General features: G+C 49.8%; 2 protein-coding genes across 3 annotated transcripts in view; one reads left to right on the top strand and one right to left on the bottom strand.

The window, feature by feature from the left end:
- The window catches only part of SYN3 (synapsin III), a 413,377-nt gene that overhangs the window by 213,481 nt on the left and 181,211 nt on the right, over positions 1 to 18,685 (bottom strand). The window lies entirely within an intron of this gene.
- Positions 10,767 to 18,685, top strand: part of TIMP3 (TIMP metallopeptidase inhibitor 3) — a 50,807-nt gene continuing 42,888 nt past the window's right edge. Inside the window, exon 1 of the mRNA XM_036251980.1 lies at positions 10,767 to 11,117. Within this exon, the coding sequence (XP_036107873.1) occupies positions 10,997 to 11,117 (121 nt within the window). The 5' untranslated portion in view covers positions 10,767 to 10,996. The remainder of the gene's footprint in view (positions 11,118 to 18,685) is intronic.

Raw genomic sequence — 18,685 nt, 5'->3', positions numbered from 1 at the left:
CAAAAAAAAAAAATTATTTTTCAACATGCCTTCAGCCTCTCCCTCTTTCTTCTCTAAAATCAGCCTCCAATCGCTGGCTCCAAGGCCAGGTATGTGCAATCTCTTTTGGAGTTGTTGATGTGACATCAAGATCTTTTTTCTTTAATACTTGAGGCAGAGGCAGTTCCAACTAACTTCATGCGGTTTGGAAACTGCTGGTCATGTTCCTACTCGACGTGCTAGGACCAGCACAGGGGCTCCATGCTACACACACTGGGAACTTTGTTATAAACAGAGTTCAGCTGCGGTGGGTCTGTCTGGGCACCAGTCGGGGGGTTTTTAGTTCCTGAAATTCCAAAATGGCTTCATTATAAGGTACTCCCAAGGCATGAACCCCAAACACAGCGTTCCAGTAATGCTCAGATGTGGAAAAGGATTTCTTAAAGGTCTGTGATGTGATTAGAGGAGCCTCCAGGCCCCGAATTCGGGTTTTTCAGTAGCTTCTGAACTTTCTTCACTGACGGTCTAATAAAATCTAACTGGTTTTTGAGGCTCTACCGTGTGTCAGGCATTGTGCTAAGTGCTCAGAAGAGGAAATTCAATTAGACGTTGTCAATTAGCTCACTTTCTAAAGAGGGGAAGTGACATGGAAACTGACAGTCTCAGCAGAGTGTCATGCCTATCAAGGCAGAGACATCTCTGATGGGTGGCAGTGGCTTGGACGGAAGGCAAGGCTACTTGCTGCCTGATAATAATATTGACAGTGGCCGTTCATTGATGGCTGACTCTGGGCCAGGCTTTCTGCTAAATCCTTTCCATCATGCCTCATCGTGTTTATTTCTCACAACTCTGCAGGGTGGGCACTAATGCTGTTCCTATTTTACAGATGAGAAAACCAAGTCACAGAAAGGTTACTCATCCAAGATCACACAGCTGGGAAATGGTAAGCTGGTAAATATTTAACTAGCTCTCCAGGACAAAAAGCTCTGACTTGTAGCATCTGCCAATTGCTGTAGTGTAAATACTCCAATCACGGCCAATTTTAAGTTCCAGTGTGATGTCACGGAATGCAGATTTGGGAAGAACGTGCAGTAGCACACCACTATAAAATATTTCCATCATATAGATCCAATAGCTGGAAGCGACCACAGGAGCAAAGATAAGAGTACAATGTAATAACATAATGAGGAAATGATGAGCTTTAGGTATTTATTACCCTGGCTTTTAATGTAATTTAATTAATTGTATGTTTATATAACTTAATTTTTAATAATGACTGTGCTTAACAACTGACTTGCAGATTTCCAGAAAACTGACCAATCAGCTTTCACAAGCCAGCATGAGCTGGCTCTAACATACCACCAGGGGCTCCAGAACCCCTCCCCCACCTCGAGACAAACGAGGTAGCCAGGTACCGGGAGGAAAGGCACTCCAGGCCAACGGGACAGTGTGCACAAAGATTTAAGGCATGGATATGAGAGAACAGAACAACAATATCATTTAGTGTTTGCAAAATGTTTTCAGCCGATCACTAGGATACAGAGAGTGGCAAAGAGCACAGAACTGGACGCTTAACTTCAAATTCTGGTTCCACCACTTATTTACTGTGTGATCTTGGCCAAACTCCTGAATCTCTTGGTGCCTCAGCTTTCTTTCCTGTAAAATGGGCGTGATAATACAGGCCCTAGGTATAGAGTTGTGAGAATTAAATAAACTGATACCTGTAAAGGACAGAGGACAGAGCCTGGCACGTCATAAATGCTTGGTCACTGTTAGCTATTATTTAATCCTTGAAACTATCTCTGTGAACTAGACATTTGTCCTGACTTTGAGAATAAGTATAAGCTTAGAGAGAAACTTAGCTAGAGGAGATGGGACTTGAACAAATATTCTGAGTCTAGTTTTGTTCTCATTCCAACGGCTGGAAATCACACTGATTCCATTGACTCTCACTCTCCAGGAGGCTGGCTGATATACTCACTGCCCCACTACGTGTCTCTTCTGATGGGACTCTATCTGATTCAGATTCTCACACCCCTTGACCAGTGGGTGCAAGGCATTCTGGGAAGGAAGACCCACCTGGTGGCCAACACTGAGCTGCCCCTTGAATCTGCATGTCCACCTTCTCCATGAAGAGACAGGCTAGCAGGGTGGTGAAGAGCATGGGTTCTTGAGCCAGACAGTTCTGTCCACGTCAATTTGAGCAAATTACATAATCTCTCTCTACCTTTGTTTCCATATCTGAAGAAAAAAGGGATGGTGGGATAATCCCATCTACCTAACAACTTTTGCTGTAAGGATTAGTCTGAATTAACATAGGCAAACCACTCAGAAGAATGCCCAGCTCCCAGTAGGCACTCTGTAAGAATTAGCTAATTCTATCAAGTTTTATTTTCTTTGCCTCTTCCCGTCCCTTCTTTGGCTATTACTTACATGGTCAAGGGGGTTGTGGAAATATGTTTTCCTTAATAAACACAGATCATTCGCTACTTGAGGGCAGAGGCTGGTCTCATTCATCTCTATCCCTGTCAGGCTACACCCTGGCACATATAGGATCTCAGTGAGAATTTACTATGTGCCAGGCACTGTGCCAAGTGCCTTATCCACCATTGCTTGTTTAAGCTTCACAAAGATCCTACTAGGTAGGAATCTCTCCTCCATTTCACCATTGGACATCTGAGGCTTCGAGAGGTTAAGAAGCTTGTTCAAGGTCACAGCAAAAAAGTGAAGAAGGATCGCCCAGCCGGTGTGGCTCAGTGGATTGAGTGTCGCCCCATGGACTGAGAGGTCCCAGTTCGATTCCCAGCCAGGGCACGTGCCCGGGTTGTGGGCTCGATCCCCAATAGGGGGTGTACGGGAGGCAGCTGATCAATGTTTCTCATATCGGTGTTTCTCGCTCTCTCTCAAAATCAATAAAAACATTTTTTTTTTTTTTAAAGTGAAGAAGAATCAAAACCCAGATTTATTGACATCACAAGCCTCTGTCCCTAACCTCCTTGTCAGTCTGCCTTCCAGCATATTCCACTGGGAAGCTTTCAAAAAAATCATAAAATCCAACGTCCTGGTTTTCCATAGGAAGAAAGGGGGTTCATTGATTTACTCAAGGTCACCCAGCTATTGTGTGTGGCAGAACTGGGACAAAAACCTGGTAGATTGCCTCAGCCTCATGTTTGACATTTAGGAGGAAATAAAGCCATAGTCAAGAGCTGTTGAAATGCCCTGGTCGGTACTCTATCAGCTCGCCTCTGGTTTCTGGGCCCTTTCTGTGTAAAACAAATGTAATTTTCCTGTGGCATCCATCCAAATTCTGAGGAAGGAAGGGCACACCCACACCTCCAGAACTCACCTGCCGCGGCGCTCCGGCTGCCCTGCATTGCCAACCAGGAGCAGGACAGGCATCTCTCTGCCTGATGCCAAAGCTCCGTGTCTCCCTCTGCTTAGCTGCACCCTACCGTGATCAAGAGCTCTCAGCACTCAGGGGAACCCCAAAAGACAAAGAGGGAACCACCAGCACTTCAAATGCCCCAAAGACCCTAAAAGCACAGTGAGTCTGCAGTCTCCAGAAAGAGGTCTGTTTTGGAAAAGATGAAACAGAACTGAACCTGAATCACAGCTCTGCCTCTTCCTCGCTTGTACAGCACTGGCCATGAAATTTAACTTCTTTGAGCCTCAGTTTTATTTCCTCTCTCTCTTTTTTATTTTATTTTATTTTTTTACCTTTTCACACCTTTAACCACCCTGCCCCTCCCCCCTCTGGCAACCACTAAAAATGTTCCCTGGATCTATGAGTTTGTTTTTATTTTATTATTTTAAGCTTCCACGTATAAGTAAGAACATATGGTATTTGCCTTTCTCTGTCTCACTTACTTCACTTAGTATAATTCTCTAGAGGTCCATGCAGGTTGTTGAAAATGGCAAGATGTCATTCTTTTTATGACTGAGTAATATTTCATTGTAGAAATATACACCACAATTTCTTTCATTCGTCCATTGATGGACACATCGGCTGTTTCCATACCTTGGCTATTGTAAATAACGCTGCAGTGAACCTGGGAGTGCACGTATCTTTCCGAGTTCATATTTTCCTGGCTGTAAAATGGGCATACAATAGTACCCATTCTTTGGGGTTGTGAGCCTGGGAGGAAATACTGTATTGAAAGTGACCGACCAGTGCCAGTTCCCCTTCCTCGCTCTTGTCTTAGAAACCTTTCCCGGTTTATCATCCCAAGGTCAGTGAGTCTAGCTGAATCCTGAGAGATAAAAGAATCCTGACAGATGGGATGGAGGGGGTGGGGAACAGTGTTGGCGGGTGGATTCCAGGAAAGAGTGAGGGGGAACAGAGCCTCGGAGGCAGGAAGCTGGTGGCTGGAGCATAAAGGGTTGGGAGATGGGAATTAGGGCATAGGTCTGAGACAGCAGCAAGGACAGGCCTGCTGTGTGTGCATACCGTGGAGGGGGGCAGCCCTCCCACTGCAGTCCATGGGAACGGGCCCCTCTGTGGGGCCCTGGGAAGAGCCACGTCACAGAGGGCCTTGGACGCCCTTCGGTGGCGTGTAAGACTTTGTTCAGCAAGCCATGGAGAACAGCTGGACCACTGGCTGCAGAGGACAGCAGGGTTTCAGGTTTACACTTGAAACACGTTTCAGGAGCGCTGCAAACTGAATCTGCCAGAGAAAGACTCTGGGCCGGGGGACCAACTGTGTGACTATTGAAACGGTCAGAAAAGAATCTGTGGGGGCCCAATCCACACCGGAAACAGTGGGAATGGAGAGGAGGGGGATGGTTAGGAGACGTGTGGAGTGAGAACGGAGGGGGCTTGGTGGATGGCGGTGCTCTTGGCGGGCACAGGCGACCCTGCCGTGGGGGAGGGGAAACACAAGGCGCTTGGAGTCTTTGGAGCCCGAGGCAGCCATGGGACCTCTGGGTGTAACTGTCCCGGGGAAGCTGAGGTGCAGACGGGGTTACTGTAGTGCCCAGTCCAGCGCACGTGGCACGGTGGTGGTAGGACCAGGGGAGACGGTGGGGTTAGCCGTGAGAGGGTGGAGGCTAGCAGGAAGGGAAGAGAGGGAGCCAAGGACAGAAAATTCGGAAACACCTACATTTTAGTGGCAGAAGGAGCCCGAAGAGTCCGCCAGAAGACCGGGAAGGTACAGTTGGAGAGGTAGAAAGTGAAAACCCAGTTCCAGGCAGGATGTGAGCAGAGGTGTCAGACGCTCTTTGGCCCGTCTGTAGCCCAGCACAAGTCTGTTTCAGTTCCAGCAGGTTCCACTGAAAAGAGTCCCTGTGCCTCGGCCCGAAAGGGATCTCTAGCCCCGTCTGACAGGAGACCCACCTTCCCTCCGCCCCACTCCCTCCGAGCACGAGGGCAGCGGCAGACAAAGGCATGTGCATCTACTGTGCGAAGCGGCCTTCAACCTTTAAAGAAACCACAAAGGAGCTACTCATTTTTAAAGGAAAAACACATGAACTCCACGGGCATAAGGAAGACATTAGGACTCGGCCGAGAAGTTCTCCCTCCACTGCGCATTAGCCTTTGCAGAAATGATCGACTGAGCACACAGGCATTGAAGACGAAGAGCGGGGATCGCACCACGGTTCCCCATCCCCCACCGCCCCAGAAAACACAGGGCACAACACGTCTGTACAGTGCACATGTGTTTTCTGGCTTTAAATCCTTGGCAGTAGCTGGGGGTGGAAAGAAATGTGAAAACCCCAGGGTTCAGGTGAAGCAACCAGAAACTCTTACTAAGTGGCCTTCACTCCAGGGCGGGGCTGGGCAAGAGACGGGCTGCAATTTGACTGCCATGAAATTGGTTCCAGATGGAAGTAGGGAAAGGTGTTACTCCCTGCTGGTGCCAGACACAGAAAGAACCTGAAGTACCTACCGTCTTAGGTTCCTAATTCCCCGGTGCGGGGCGGCAACCCCACGGACGGTCCGGCCAGGGCTCGTGGTGCTGGGCGGACCGGGGCTGTCTGTTGCTTGGGAAAGGCTGTTTTGAATGTAATGACTTTCAGATGGACTGTGGGCTTGGGGGAAGGCACTGTACTGTGGGCTTGGGGGAAGGCTCTGTGGTTAGGGTCTGGAGAGGAAAAGGCAGGAGAGAAAAGAGGTATTCCTCTATGAGGCAACAGAAACTATCCATGTCTTGTCAGCACCTTCTCCAGGTTAAATTTCCAGAGGCCAGCTCACGAAGAGTGGGATCGTGGCATCCTCTGCTGTGTTCCCAGATCCCGGGTCCCCCCAAACCCATGATTCACAGTATTCCCTCTTCCCAAGAGCACCTCTCCCCATCGAGTGGACGTGTGGGCAGCTTGAGGGTGGGGGAGCTGGGCAGCTGCGGACTCAGACGAGATGCTGACTGGGAGCTTTGTGGCTATTGCAGACGGGAGGGGTCAGCTTCACCCACTCAAAGGCACCCGCACCCCACTGACTAGTGTGGAATCATGCGGCTCCCGCCTTTTCAGTGAGACTGGCCGAGCCTGCTGGCTGAGGGAACGGTGTTCTCTAGCTTACAGCGCCCCCTAGCACTGGCTGGGGGGATAGGGCTCCGTGAGCTCCACCTGCCCACCTGAATACTGGGAAGGGGCTGGAGGGCCAATCAACGGCACTCATCCAACCAATTCTCACTGACTTCTCTGTTACCAACACCTGGTCCCTGTCCTCAGAGGGCTTACAGTCCAGGGAGGGAAGCAGATGGGCAAACAATCACATTACAGTTGGCTCAGTGGTGTGAGACGAAGAAGCACAGGGTGCTGGGGGGTTACACCGAGGGAGTGGATGAAGACTGGGGAGGGCAATTAGAAAAGGCTTCCCGGAGAAGGTGACATTTAAGCTGTAATCTGAACACAGTATAGGAGTTCAATAAACTTTGGAAATAACGTATGGAGACAATAAAAGACATACTTTCTCGTCTTTTAGTGCTTATGATCCAAGAGGCAGACAGAAAAACAACTAATCACAGCAAGACCTCAGTCTCTCCGATGCCTTCACATCACAATCTTCGTTTTCAGTCTCAGAGATCAGAGTAAGAACTCAGTTACTGCTGACCGAGATAGTGGCAGCTGCATTTCCCTCTTTCGATTTGCCTCAAACCTGTTAAAATGGCAAGATCTGTCTTCCCTTCAGTAACACCCACCTTGTCCTTGAGAATTTTCCATGAAATGGTACACTTTTTGAGCCAGGGGTGATCTTGGAGACCACTGAGTCATATCTTTCATCCAATACAGACGGGAACTGAAGCCTGGAGAGGTGAGGTGACTTGTCTACACACACAACTGTCCTGCAGCCACTTTGGGAACAAATCTCTTTTCTGTTTTGTCTTTTTATCTACAGGCATCTTTGGTCCCCCTGAAAGAAACTTTTCATGTGCCTCTTTGCAGCGATGTTTGGAGTGCTTTCAAAAGGTGTTAGATAATAATTTGGAAAGGACAGAAATAAACACACAAGAGAGGAACTTCAGAGGAACAGAGGGCTGTGCTCGTTCCGCGTAGCTCCCCCGGCTGTGCAGGGCAGAGGGCACGATTATCATCACGGACAACTATTTGGTCAGTCGGTGTAGGTGAAATCCTTTACGTCAGTCGCTGTGCAAACACTCTGAAAGAAACTCATCTACAGATCTGAAACGCAGATCCAGGGTTGTGAGTGGCTGGGTTTCCATGGCCAAGGTACAAGCAGTAGGTCGTGTGCCGCAGCAGGGGACCGAGGCCTGTGAGTGTGTGGGAGACAGCCCAGGGGAAGGACCCAGCAGCGGCCACTCTGTCATGGCTCTGCCACTAGCTGACCCCAAGACGTGGGGGAAATTCCTTCACCCATTTGAGCCTTATTTTTCCCACTGATAAGAAGAGGCTGGGACCTCTAAAACATTGACGTGCCCAGAGATTCCAGTGTTCTGTAACTTGATATGAAGAGGGCAGGTGGTCATGGGATCACCTTTTCCTAGAAAAGTTCCAGGAAAGGAAAGCCCAGGTCAGCCTGGTAGGTTTGAAGGCAGGCCAGATGCATTTGGAAACTTCTTCAGTTCTTCCAAGGTTTATAGATTTATCCTTGTTCTCAGATGTCAAGAAAAAGTGGGAGAGCCGGTATCTCCTTGCTTACCATTATCCCCCGGCCCATCTCCCTTATAAAGTGGACTTGAAAAAGCAATTCTTACATATTAGGTCCATGGGCACTGTGATGCTTGGCTGGCGGGCCGCGAGGTCTGCTTGCTGGAGGGGCTCCTCCTGGCAGAAGGGTTCCCCTGCACAAAGATTCCTGGAGCTTGCTCTCCTTCTCCTTAAGACAAGGACTGAGCTGACCTCATGGGTGGGCAGAGGGGAGTCCCCTCAGGTTAGGCATTAGGGAGAATTTCCCAACTGAAAAGGAATATGAACTCCAAAAATGTTGTATGGACTGGTTTAGGGAGCTAGAGGAACGAAACCAAAAGACGCATTCATTATCTTTCAGTTAGAAAAGTCAGATTACTCTTGCACTTACATAATTAAGTAGTTGCCATAATTGAATGCTTCGGATGCTTTCTGTAAAGAACCCGCTGTTTCAAGTTCAGCAAAAGTTATCTGCCTCATACTCACTTTCTGGGCAAAGCCTCCCCTTGGAGAAAACATTGGCATTTTGGACAAAATCGTAATGTGAAAAGCAAAACGAGAAGCATCTTATCACGCAAGTTGCTTATCCAAAGTGGATTTGGTCTGGAAAGACTTATAAAACCTTCCATGTGACTGGCACTGTGCAAGAATAAGAGAGCTCTCAAATCCCACCAAGTATGCCCTCATTCAGCCTTGATCCTGGGGGCGGTTTCCTGAATGCCCACGGCTCAAAACTCAACGGACTGCTGGGACACCAACACCCAAGTCTCCCGGGACCCTAGTTCCTGCTCTGAGGGCTAACAAGCAGTGTGACCAAATGTCTCAGGCTTCAAAGTGTTTCTGGTGTGTTTGGGGAAGTAATACAACCACATCCCATGAAGCAGTGAGTGAAATGCTGGGGTCCATGTCGAGAGAAGAAAGGAGGCGTATGGGTCAGGCTATCGAGTGGAGGTGCGGAAGGTCTTAAAAGCTGGAAGGTGGATAAGACAGAGAAATGTGACAACGAGATTCCTTTCCTTATAGCTAAGAATCTAGAGGGAGAAAAGAATTTTAAAAATGTTCTTGGAAATGCCATTTCCAATGAAATGTTCCGCTTCCATCATCCCAATGTCACTTCTCTGAGGGTAAGTGAAGCAGTTTCTTCTGAGAAAGAGATTGAACGTGCATTTCTTTCTGAGCCGCATTTTCAGTTCTTATTTTGTCCCAAACTTTTAGTTATTTCTCTAGCCAAAGCACTCGAGTCTCTTTCTAAAACGGGATGAGTTGGTAGAGAAAGGCAGAGAGACATGAGCCAAAAGATCGAAGACTCCAGCTGCAAGGGGGAATGGGCGCAGTTAACGCTGGCTGCGGCTCCGGCCCAGTCCAGCCCAGAGAAACAACCCTCCCTCCTAGGGGAGACCCGTGAACTGTGTTCCTGGCCGGCTGCCAAGTCGGGTCACCTTTCTGTGCCAGTTTCCTCATCTGGAAAGTGTGATTAAAACTTCATGTTTCCTCTGCCTATGATTGTGAGGTATAATGAGGTGAAGTATGTGAACTACAAGGCAGACTCAAGATGTCAATTATAAACGTCATCGTATCGGTTATTAGCAATGATCCATTATAGTTCCTAGTCTAGTGTCCTGCACAGTCCTCCAGGGCCTGCTTTTACCCCAGTTTTGGATCTGTTCACCCCCTGATTCCTTGCGGAAGGGTGGAGACCTGTCTGCCCTCGGTGGGGTTACCATCTCCTCCTGCCCTTTCAAATAAGCTCAGGGCCTTTGCACTTGCAGTTCTCCCTGACTGGTGTCCTTTCCTCCCGATTCTCGCATGGCTGAGCCTTCTTCGTGTTCACATCTCAGCTTGGACATCACCTCCTCAGAGAGACTTCTGTCTTCCTAGCCCACAGAAAGCAGCGCCCTCCGAAGCCATTTCTAACCCATTACTGTTGTGGTTTCTTCCCAGTGCTATCACCATGGACAATTACCTATGCACCTATTCATGAGGTTACTGATGTATTATTACCTGCACGTCCCATGGGAGCAAGAACTTTGTTTTGCAGATCCCAACTTTCAGAACAGTGTTTGTTGAATGACTTCACAGTTTACTCCGGGCGAGTGGGGAACTGACCTATTAGAGCTAGCTCCAAAAGGCTTCCTCGCAGCCAGGAAAGTCAGGGGCGGGGGCCGGAGTGGGGGCTGGAGAGGGGAGGGTCATCGATCTGGTCCCCCCCTACCCTCCCGACTCTGCTCTTCCTAGAGAAGGTGGAGAGGCAGTCTTTTTCCTAGTCTCTTATCCAGGTGCGGGCAAGGTCTCCAGGGCCGGGAAGGACCGCCTCTCACCTGCGGAGGGGTTGGTGCTGGGGTGGGTAGTAGTTAATTCTGGTTCGGGTCAGAGGCGCCCAGAGGGCGGGGTGGGTGTGTGGCCGAGGTGCGGGCGACAGGAGGCACGCGGGCGCTGCTCCAGGGCTACTCGGCCGGCGTGGGTCGGAAGCGCGTCCCAGCCCATCCACTCGCGTGCCCAAAGCCTCCTTATTCCCTATAAGGATCTGAACGGTCCCGGGTGGCCCCGCCCCGTCGCCCCGCGCCCCCGGCCCCGCCCTCGTTTCGGAGGGCCGATGAGGTAATGCGGCTCCGCGATTGGTCGGAGGGGCGGGACCCCGAGAGGGGGTGCCGGGGGTACCCGCGCTATATTACTCGGCCGCCCGGCAGCGGCGCAGAGCGGCCAGCGGGCGGGCTCTCGGACGACTTCTCCTCCGGCTCCTCCTGCTCCTCCGCCCGCTCCTCGACCCGGAGAGTCGTGCGCCAGCGCCCAGGCAGCCTCGCTCACCCCATCCCATCCCTCTGGGCTCTCGGAGGGCAGCGCTCCCGAGGTCAGAGTTGCCCGTGCGGTCGGGTGGACGAGCTCCGGCTGCAGCACGGCAACTTTGAAGAGGCGAGCAGCAGTCCCAGCCGCGGCGATGACTCCCTGGCTCGGGCTCGTCGTACTCCTGGGCAGCTGGAGCCTGGGGCACTGGGGTGCCGAGGCCTGCACATGCTCGCCCAGCCACCCCCAGGAAGCCTTCTGCAACTCTGACATAGGTAAGCGCCCCGGCTGTCCCCGCGGGAGCCCCGCAGTGCCCGCTTGCGCGCTGCAGCCGGACTGGGATGCTGCTCGCTGTCGGGGTGGCACGGCGAACCCCGCTCTTTCCCCCTGCCTGTGCCGAGGGGGAGATGCCCTGCAGAGAAACCCCACAGTGGCAGAGTGAACCCTCTGCAGCCTTTGCTCTCCTTGTCGGGTATGAGGTCGCGATCGCTCCTTTTTACATCTGTAAAACTCCCTTCTCACGATGGTGGGAGGAAGGGTTGGGGGTAAGGGGGAAAGGGTTCCTAAAACTTGCAATGCAACTAAACTGCCGGGATGTTGAATAGATTTTTTTTTTTTTTAAGTTGCCAGCAATGTGCACAAAAAGTTGCAGGAGAAACCCGAAGTTTCTGAGTTTGCATTATCTCCTGCGCTTAAGAAGTTTCTTCATTTTTTTCATTGAGACCCAAACCAACCTTGAGTTTCTCAGGCAAGTGCTCATGGAGCTTGGACTCCCAAATGTGGGCGGATTTACGGGCATAAATGAGGAGAAAGCTGAGGGGTTGACCCTCCCCCGGAGAGACTGTATCAGAGTGTTGATAGCCAGCCGAGGAGCGTGTGTGAGGGATCACTTATCACATAGCTGTGAGAATTCACAGGAAGGCTATTTTTTTTCCTTGAATGTGTGTGAGGAGGGGGAGAAGGAGCAGTGGAAAATAGAGTTGTCACCAAAAGAACAAAGATGCCACAGGTCACACAGCAGGGTGGCGATTCCCAACGGGACTTGCGTCTTGATTAGAGAGACTCGGTACAAAGTGGAGTGAGTTGTTAGCGGAGAGTGGTGGGAGAGCTTGTCTGGGAGTGTTCTGGACACTTGTTTGGATGGCGAGAGGTGGAGTAGCAGCTGGAAAACATCTCTCCTCTCCTTTCCAGCTCATAAAGCATGCAAGGCCAGTGGCCCCTGCTGCGCGCGCGCGCCCGCGCGTGCGCGCGTGCCTGTGTGTGCCCGGCGCAAGCTGGGGCCGGGGTGGGACACAGTCTAGCCACTCTGCTGAGTCGATTCAGAGGTGAAGAATGGAGTATGTGTGTTTTAAGTACAGTCATAAAGGAGAAGGAAATTTTCCACTGGGTCCTGGGTGAGGGCCTCCACGAGAGTGCTGTAGGGGAGGAGGCAGGAGCCAGCAGGGGAAGCAGCTGAGTCTGGGAGGGGCGCTGCTGGAGGCCCGGCCTAGGCCAGGAGAAGTCCGGAGGTAGCTGGAGGGGTGACCAGGTCAGCCCTTCAGCAGGCCTGGGCTCACGCTTGTGAGAGGTTTCCTGGGGCCTGAGAGGCCCACCTTCCCTCCAGCGGAGAACCTGGCTGGTCCCTGGGCTCATGGAGTGCCGGGAAGGATTCTCGTGAGCTGCCTGAGGTCTGGAAGGTTTTCTCCCTTCTCTTGTGACTGACCCCACCCAAATTCCACTTGACCTGTTGCTTCCCACCGCATAGGTACATTCCTACCTGTGGTGGCGGGAGCTGCGGCAGCTGGTGGTTTCTGGTCTTGCTCAGACGGCACACACTGGGGCCAGGAATCTGACAGGTGGAGGCAGGGCATTCTCTTTTGCTTGCCAGTGGCTCTGGTGTGTTCCCTTAGACTTTCTGGAACGTGGGGAGAGGGAGACCTCATGCCTTCTCCCCACTCCTGCCCTTCGCATTGGGCTTCCACCCTGCACATTGATCTGGGGGCAGCGGGAACAAGCAAGGAAACCCCACTTCAAAATGGGGGTGTGCCTGACCGTTCACTGCTTAGGTTTCCTGCCGTGGGCCTGGGCTGGTGCAGAAAGTTTCTTGTAATTTCTCTGGATTTATTCAAGAAATACCCCCCCCCCAATAAACTGCCCAGAGAAGAGCTAAGTTACCAGGAGGTACCCAAAGACCAGAACACTGTGGTAGCAAAACTAAAAAAGAAACAGAAAAGTCTTCGCTCGGCTGGCCCCTATCCAGAGCCCTTCTGCCGGGCTTGGTGCACTGCACTAGTGGCAGCGATGAGATAATGCTCTTACATGGGAGGTGTGGCTGTGGGCGCCTGCTGGTTGACCTCCGCTGCCTTACAGTACCCCGCTGGCGTCCAGTAGGGGGCTCCCCGTTTTCCTAGGCACAGCCTTTCCAGTGTCCAGGCTGGGCTGAGGACTGCCCGTTCTTTCCCTGAAGGAGGTGCACAGTAGCGCCCCATTCCCCTTGACCCCTGTGAACCCACTGATCAACACTGTAGCTCATTAAAGAGACTCAAGCCAGCCCACCAGCTTCCTCTTCCAGAACCTTCCTGACTCTTTTTTTTTTCTCTCTGTGGCCCGGTGCCATGTTGCTGGGCGAAGGGCATGGCATGCCTGCCTCGGCCCTCTCTAAGGACCCCCACCCCATCATGGACTTCCCTCTCCTTTCTCTTCATCCACAGGTGTCTCTTTTTGCTTTTCTCCCCCAAAGCCCTGGGGATTGGCACAGTCTTCTGGGTGAGAAGGAGTTCAAAGGTGTTTCTATGGCAACTCCAGGCCCTGCACCCTAGTGAAGTGTTTAGGAGAAGAGTAAACTACACGCTGGCTTATAAAACACACTGTGGGGGAAAAAAGGACTTGGCAGCAACCATGATGTCTGTGGTTCCCTCCCTACCAGTCATGCCCTTGAAACTCCCGATAAAACCTTGACTCTGGAGTAGGGAAGGGAGGGGGCTGGGGATGAAGGAGGCAGGCTTGGCTGGGCAGATCCTGCTCCGGCAGCTCTGTCCAGCTCAGGAAGGTGTGGGCAGTGGGGTGTGTGTGTGTGTGTGTGTGTGTGCGCACGCGTGCGGGCCTGTGTGTGGAGGGGGGTGTGTTTCGGCAAGGGGGCACAGTAGAGAGAGAATTTTGCTTCACAACTCCAAGCCCTTCTCTCTGCTCCCCCTGCCCCTGCACAGGGGCTGTGGGATGGAGTGTTGCGGGCCTGGGGAATCGGAGAGGAAGGCTCCGCTTGGGGCCCACTGCCAGTCTTGGAGGATGGTCCCTGGCTATCTCAGAATTGTTTTGACAGGGACCAGTGCCAGCGGATTCTTTCGGTATCTGATCTGAGGTTGTGGTTTTAGCAAAGAAGCCATTTTCAAAGAAGCCAGATCCATTCCCTCTCACGATCACACATAATGACACTCCATGCTGGGCTTTGTGACTTAAGGGGGAAAAAAAAAATCAGACTTCAGAGAGGAGCCAGCCACTGGGGGAGGGGACCCAGGCTGTCTGACATCTCAGAAACCTTGGAAAGAGGAAAGCTGCTCTGGGAAGGAGGGGAAGGGGCAGCCCTCAGATCCTGCGGGGCACACACACTTCATAGCAACCTGAAGAGTAGGTGTCCTACCCATTTATCAGATGGGAAACACTGAGGCTGAGAGACCTTGTGCTCTCTCAAGGTCACCCAGCGACTAAATAAGGCGGAATACATTGTTAGTTATGCTCTTCTTCAGTAACTTTCATTTACCCTTGACATTCTAAATCAGACAACCCCTCCTAGGACCAAGATGGAATGGACGGTTGACATTTGAAGAATGCTTGACTTACTGATTTGAGAAGTTTTTAAAAATATGAAGACAACCAAATGGCCAGAGATTTCCATTAAACATCATCTTAAGAGAGGGAGAGCTTATTATTATTGTTAGGTATAAATAAAGAAAAAGAAAAGAGAATTTCTGATGTTCTTTGGCTATTAAAACTGGAGGAGACCCTCAAAATGACCAAGTCAAAGTAAAAAAAAAAAAAAAAAAAAAAGACGGCCTCCCTGAGCTACAGGGAGAAGTAGAGCTACTGGATGGAGATGGGACATCTCGGGCTTCACTACTTCCCTCTAGGTGGGGGTGGGCTGGGGCTTCCCAGGACGACGTGTCCAGTTTAGTGCACATGGCCAGTAGTGGACAGAAAACCAGAGAGGCAGGAGACTGGGTCCCGGCTGGCTGGAGAAGGTGCCCCTCCCTCCGTGTGTCCCTTTCACAGTCCCTGGAGAGATAAGGCTAGAAGAGTGGCCCCAGAAGTGGCCTGGGTGGAAGGACTGTTGTTTGTTTTGCAGAACAGCGGGAACCATTCAGCCACACTGCTGAACGGCACATTCCAACAGGTTCACTAATGAAAACAACAACAACACGATTCTCCGTTGCTTTTGGTTTGTACCATTCCAGCCAGTATGGATGAGGCGGCCCCTTCTTCCAGCCTTTGTCACAGTCAACTCCTGGGTGGCCTGGAGAGGCAGTGCGGGGTGGTGGAAAGGCCACGGGGCAGGCAGAGCTGGGCTGAAGTCCTCCAGGGCTTGTTGACTGTGTGCGCTTAGGCATGTTATTGGACGTCTTTAAACTTTAGTTTCCTTATTTATAAAAGGGGAATAATAATTTGTACCACCTCGGCCCTTTAATTTTTATCCACATTTTAAGTTACAAGTATTATGTGAATACATTCTACCTTCATGTGCATGTATATGTATATATTTTTTAACTGTCTATTTATCTATCTATTTAAAATCAGATAAAGGCGAAGCCCTTTTTGATCTCTTCCTCTAATCTAGATTAGATTATGTACTTATATAGGTACATATAGAAAATTTGGATTAACTTTTCCCCTTAGAAACACGAGTAGAACACTATAAATAGTGAGCGATAACATATAGCATTCTGCTTTGCTTTTCATTGGACAATGTGTATTAGAGATTGGTCTCAGTTAACATACATATGGATCTGATATCTACATAATATTCCATAGGGTTATAATTTTAAAAAATCAGTTATGGAACAGTTACTCTGTGCAAAGCATGCATCAAGTCATTTAATCCTCTCGATAGTCCTGTGAGGCAATGAGCTGTTGTCATCTCCATTTTACAGGTGAGCAAATTGAGCCTTAGGAAAATTAGGTCACTCATTCAAGGTTATAGCACAGCCTGTATTTAAACCCCTGCAGCCTGGTTCAAAAAACTATAATCAACTACTGTGCTATATATATGACATTATATCATATTCTATGCCATGTCACATTATGCTATATATTACTGTATGCTATTATATTACTATAATAACATAATATAATATCCCTATAGGCAGAGGTATATATTGATTGAGCCATTCACCTATTGGTAGATTTCTAACAGCTTTTCATGCTTACAAAGAACACTGCAGCCGTCCCTGCCCAATCCTCTCATTCACGGGTACACCTGTCTCTCTGTGGCAAATACACAGTTGGAATTACTGGACACAAGGTATATGCATTTAATGTTTCAGTAGTTCCCACAAGCTTGCCCTCCAGGGTGGCTGTGTTAACCTAGTTCTTTTTGTATGGAAACAGTATGGAGGGTCCTCAGAAAATTAAAAGTGGAGCTGCCTTACGACCCAGTGATTCCACTTCTGGGTATATAGCCAAAGAAACCCAAAACACTAATTGGAAAGGATAGATGCACCCCTGTGTTCATTGCAATGTTATTCCAATAGCCAAGATATGGAAGCAACCCAAGTGCCCATCAGTAGATGAGTGGATAAAAAAAAGCTGTGGTCAAATATACAATGGAATATTACTAGGCTATAAAAAGGAATGAAATCTTCCCATATGTGACCGTATGGATGGACCTAGAGGGTATTATTCTACGTGAAATAAGTCAGTTATAGAAAGACAAATAACATGTGATTTCACTCATATGTGGAATCTAAGGTACAAAATAAATGAACAAACAAAATTGAAACAGACTCAGAGATACAGAGGAAAGACTGATGGTTGCTAGAAAGGAGGGGAGTTGGGAGGATGAGTGAAAAAGGTGAAGGGATTGAGAAGTACAGATAGGTAGTTACCAAATATTTATGGGGATGTAGGTTCAGCATGGGGAATATAGTCTATAATATTGTCATTACTATGTATGGTGCCAAGTGGGTACTGGAAATACTGGGGGGGGGGGTCACTTTGTAAGATGTATGACTGTCTGACCACTGTGCTGTACACCTGAAACTAATACCAAATAATAGTAGATGTAAACCGTAATAAAGAAACAGTTACTTTTGGATGTGCCACGGGTAGAGATGGAGGGACTACTACAGCCTATGTAATACTTCCTTGCTTCTTTCAAATGGGAACATTTTTCTTGACTTTCTAGGGGGTTTTCTTTCTTACTCTTTTCTTTTCTTATCTTATTCCTTTGTCCCTTTGCAAGTGAGCAAAATTAGGGACACTTAGACCAAATTGAGGGAAGCATTTTTATAGGGAGGGCCTTATGTGCCAGGAAAGTGGGGGCCCTTGGTTTGCTGCAGTTGGGGTAATTCAGTGGAAGATGGTTTTATTCTTTGGCTTTCATGGTGAGCCATGGGCCTTTCATTACATCAAGCAGTTTGACGTTGGGGTTTCCCATGAACCCAGATTCAAGCATATGTGCTGTATTTTGAAGACATGTGCACAGGGTTTATTTGCTAATCCAAAGGTGTTCCCTGATTGATTGGCTTTGGTCAGGCTCGTGATGGCAGCAAGGAGACACACCCCTCAGTCCCCTGCTCCCCTTGTCATTGCATTTGGGCGGTACTCGGGCCAGAGGGGGGAGACCGCCTTGGAGACGGACTTCAGAGAGGGAGGCAGTTGGGTCTCAGCCAAGAATGGGGTTGGGGCTTGTCAGTCACTATGGCAGCTGGAAGGGCTGGTTTAAGAGAGACTTTCAGTGCCCTGACGAAAACTCTTCAAGTGTCATGAATTACTCTTCAGGGCCAGTCTGGCCCTTGCTCACCTCTTCATCATCATCTCATCACTGGCCCTTCCAGCTCTGGCTCTACACATTCTGTCTCTGGGTCCGGGCCCATGCCACCCTCCCGGTTCTGAACACCCCTTACTAACTTCTCATTATCCAAGTCTCACTTGGTCCCATTCCCTGCCTCCTCCCCGCATCGCTGCAGAATGGTCGCACCTTGCCCAAAGTGGAAACATACTTAAAAACACCATCTTTAGCAGAAACCAAATTCCCCAACACTGGATGGGAAGTTCCCCGAGGGGATCATTTTGGAGCCGGGCAAAACCTAGGGGCCTGTGCACCACCCAAAGGGATGCATCTAACCCCTCCGAGAGGGAGGCACCTGCCGCGCTGTCTACGTTGTTGGGTAAGTGCAATCTCACTGTGCGCCAGGCACGGCACCAGGCTCCTTGCTTGCACGCCAGTCATGCTGTGAGGCTCGCGCGGTGAACACGCGGGTCCAAGATCACAGCGCCGACAAACAGAGGGCCTGGAACCTACACTTGCTAGTCAGTCTCCAAAACTTGTATTCTGAGTCTGTTTCCAGCATGGACCAAGAGCTAGGAGTCTTTGGACTTGGGAAGATGCATCCCCTTTTGCAACTTCCCCAACATTGGTTTTTGGACTCCCCACTGTTGGGGTTCCCCTTCGGATGCTTCTCTTTGGGTTTCTTCCATAGCCAGCCTCTCCAGTCCCTGTCAATTTTATTATAGAACAGTTCTAACAAACCAATTTTATGACAGTGTGGTGCTAACGAAACCAAGCCTTGACCCTGTTTCTAAGTCTTAACCCGGTGCTCTTTCCATGGAACCGGTGGTTCCCAGCCTTTTCAACGCTGAACACTACTCTGAT

Source organism: Molossus molossus, unplaced genomic scaffold (assembly GCF_014108415.1).
Source record: "Molossus molossus isolate mMolMol1 unplaced genomic scaffold, mMolMol1.p scaffold_m16_p_10, whole genome shotgun sequence".
NCBI lineage: Eukaryota > Metazoa > Chordata > Mammalia > Chiroptera > Molossidae > Molossus > Molossus molossus.
This window is presented reverse-complemented; position numbering and strand designations above follow the sequence as displayed.